Source organism: Cyprinodon variegatus, unplaced genomic scaffold (assembly GCF_000732505.1).
Source record: "Cyprinodon variegatus isolate N-32 unplaced genomic scaffold, C_variegatus-1.0 Scaffold621, whole genome shotgun sequence".
Lineage (NCBI taxonomy): Eukaryota > Metazoa > Chordata > Actinopteri > Cyprinodontiformes > Cyprinodontidae > Cyprinodon > Cyprinodon variegatus.
In genome coordinates, this window is record NW_015151074.1 from 492,907 (window position 1) to 496,438 (window position 3,532).

At 48.5% G+C, this 3,532-nt stretch overlaps 1 protein-coding gene across 1 annotated transcript in view; it reads left to right on the forward strand.

Moving 5' to 3' along the window:
- The window catches only part of LOC107096394 (transcription factor 7-like 1-B), a 24,251-nt gene extending 21,860 nt beyond the window's left edge, over positions 1–2,391 (forward strand). The window contains exons 6-10 of the mRNA XM_015393027.1: positions 508–627; positions 732–897; positions 973–1,080; positions 1,153–1,201; positions 1,766–2,391. Of these exons, the coding sequence (XP_015248513.1) occupies positions 508–627; positions 732–897; positions 973–1,080; positions 1,153–1,201; positions 1,766–2,184 (862 nt within the window). The 3' untranslated portion in view covers positions 2,185–2,391. The remainder of the gene's footprint in view (positions 1–507; positions 628–731; positions 898–972; positions 1,081–1,152; positions 1,202–1,765) is intronic.
- Positions 2,392–3,532: the final 1,141 nt, after the last annotated feature.

Genomic DNA, 3,532 nt, shown 5'->3' on the forward strand with positions numbered 1-3,532 from the left:
ATAAAGCTCTCCCGAACTCATCCAGAAGTGAAGTTATATTTGGGCTAACACCCTCCTCTCAGCCACTGAGTCCAGAGTTCAGCCCAGGACAGAAACGGCCTTCCTCACCAGTTTGTTCTTTCGCTTTCTCTGCGCTGCCAGCAGACTAGAGGAGGGCTGATCCTTCTTTTAGTCTAGAAATCACTGAATAGCTGAGCTCCACTGGTTGGCAGGGGGTCGACAGCCAGACCTCTCGCATCTACGGAATCAGAACTAGAACCAAACATGGAGAAGCAGCTTCTAGTTTAAATCCAGATGAGAAAACATTTTTGTTTTCAGTCCAACTTTTCTATCAGTTTCTGTCAAACATCTTTTTTCCATAATCACCTTGTTTTACTGATTTATTATCTTTTTTTGTGTCACTTTATTGATTTTCTCATGTTAACTACTAATATCAGTGTTAACTAATCCTATAAATGCTAACTGATCAGAACCAGCCGCTGTTCTGATGATGTCATCCTCTTCCAGTCTGATGTCCAGCAGCTTCTCTCCACACTTGGTTCCCACCTCCCAGCCGTCTCTGCTTCGCCCCCCCATGGTTCCTGCAGTGAAGCAGGAGCCTGGATGCAGCACCAGCCAGCAACCTGGGTAACATTGCTTTGGCCCTCAGGGGCCCCTGTGCCCCCCCTCTAAGGAGCGATGGCTGCTGGAGTTACTCTGATTAATTTATATATATATTTTTTTTCCTGCAGGAGATCCTCCTCCAGCTCTGATCCAGACAAGGAGGAAGAGAGAAAGCCGCACATCAAGAAGCCGCTGAACGCCTTCATGCTCTACATGAGGGAGGAGAGGCCTAAGGTGGTGGCCCAATGCAACGTCAAGGAGAGCGCCACCATCAACCAGATCCTGGGCCAGCGGGTCAGTCCGTTTACAGTCCGTTAACAGAACCAGGACCCGAGCTGTTAGCTAAACCCGTCTCTGCTCCGTCCACAGTGGCATTCTCTGAGCAAAGACCAGCAGGCCACGTACTACGACCTGGCCCGCAAGGAGAGGCTGCTGCACTCCAAGCTGTACCCCAACTGGTCTGCCAGAGACAACTATGTGAGTAGAGTCCCCCAGAACCCAGCCCCCCCAGTAACTCCAGCAGCATTTAATGTCTGTTCATGTCTGCAGGGCAAGAAGAAGAAGAGGAAGAGGATGAAGAGTGAAACTAAGCTTGAAGGTGAGTTTAGCAGGGAGATCAGAACCTAAACCGGGACAGAACCAACTGCAGCTTCTCTGGATTTCCTGTTAGCTTAGCCCAGAGCGGCCAGCTGCTGTCAGAGATCCGTTAGCTCAGCCCAGAGCGGCCAGCTGCTGTCAGAGGTCCGTTAGCTTAGCACAGAGCGGCCAGCTGCTTTCAGAGGTCCGTTAGCTTAGCCCAGAGCGGCCAGCTGTCGTCAGAGGTCCGTTAGCTTAGCACAGAGCGGCCAGCTGCTGTCAGAGGTCCGTTAGCTTAGCTCAGAGCGGCCAGCTGCTGTCAGAGGTCCGTTAGCTTAGCCCAGAGCGGCCAGCTGCTGTCAGAGGTCCGTTAGCTTAGCCCAGAGCGGCCAGCTGCTGTCAGAGGTCCGTTAGCTTAGGGTTGGTGAGACCAGGTCATAGGTTCACCTTCCAGCCAGACTGCGGTGCCAACCCAAACAGAACCAGAACCTTTCACCTCATTCAGTGACCCAGCTGAAGACGTTTCCTTCTGGGTTCTGGTTTCTTCTTGTCCTCCTGGTTCTGATCCGCTCCTTTTGTTCTCTAGTTGCTGCCGCTGAGGAAGACTGCCCTCCACAGATGAAGAAACCTCGGGAGGAGCAGCCACCGACCCGGACCCACCCGCCCAGCGCCACCCACCCCCCCAGCGTGTCCCACCTCACACACACCCACCTGTCCCAGGCCAGCCCCGCCTCTTCCCTGGACTCCCCGGCGACGCCCACCATGTCGCTGGCGTCGCCGGCCGCTCCGGCCGCCACGCACACCGAGCACACGCTCTCCTCCTACAGCTCTCCGTACGGCGAGCAGCTGCAGCCGCTGTCCCTCACCACCAAACCGGGCCGCCCCCCTCACACCATGGGACCCCCGTCCACAGACACATCCACCTCCTCCCCCCCGTCAGCCTCCTCCAGGAGGTCCCCTCACCCGTTCCTCCCCCCCTCCCACCTGAAGCAGGGCGCCCTGTGAACGCTTTTAGAGCCAACCTTTTTATAGAGCTGCCATGTTTTCTACAAGCAGATATTTGGTCAATATTTGACTGCATCTATAAACTGTTTTTCACTCTTTTTCTACGATTGGTTGTTGGTGAAATTCGGTTCGGCACAAAAAACGTATTTTTTTCACCTGTAGTTGTTTCTGTAAAGGTTCCCCTGTTAATAATAAATCCACTCTGAGTTCTGAAGCTCTCTGTCCTTCATTCAGCTCATCCCGGAAAACTCCAAAGCTTCCTGCAGCCGCTCCGCCGCGCTTCCTCGTTGCTCACATGTTGGAGCGACGTCCTGCTGACTGATTTATGGCGTGAGAATGTCTGAGGTGTTGCTCAGACGTCTGGAGGAGCGCTGTCTCTGGAGGGCGGTGCTGATGTTTGATGAGTGGCTTAGCTCCGGAATGACGACCAGGAAGCTTTCTAATCCCTCATGGTCTTAAAGTCCGAACGTTTTTCCTCGATCGCAAAAAGAAGAGAACTGATCTATTGATTAACCCTTTATAGGGCACTCATTGAAATACTTTGAAAATCTAAATTTCAATCCAAGAGTTTTATTGGAGGACGGAACAATACCTTATTACTTTTGGAAAATTTTAAAAATATTCAGATTTTGATCACAAAAATTAAAGGAAAAGTTCGCTTATATTCAGAATTCAAACTCCTGAAAGTCCTTTCAATATGAAATTATTACAAACTGTTCAATAAAGAAGTGTTTTTAAATCAGAGTAATTTTTATTTGAATGTGCTTTATTGGAAGCATCCATGGTGATTTCAGATGTGTCTAGTAGTTCCCATTGATTTAGCTTGGAAAGCGGGGAGAATGGCGCTAGGCTTACCGCACCGTGACGTCACTGCTGGAAGATGGCAGGAGGGAGGGGCTACTATATTTGGGCTAAAATGTAGCTAAATTCATTAAATCACTACGAACGGATCAGTTTTATGTATAGATAATGATCCATTGATTATTTCTTGCTGACTGGACTTTTCCTTTAATAACTAGAAATGGCCATTTGCCCTTATATAACAATAAAAATAATAGAATTGCTTCCATAAGAAACTTATGAAAAACGATCAGCGTGACAGAAAAATTTATTTGTTACACCATAGTCTTAGAGCTTGAGTGCTGATACAGGAAATTACATTTTAACTTTAAAACATGGCTTATTAACTTCTTTACTTCAGCTTTTCACCTTTTTTTTTTTTTCTTCTTACATATTTTTCAGCCTAAATTGCATTAGGCAGAGATGGCAAAAGTACTCATTTTCCGTACTTGAGTAAAAGTACAGATACTTGTGTTAAAAAATACTCTGGTAAAAGTGGAAGTACTGA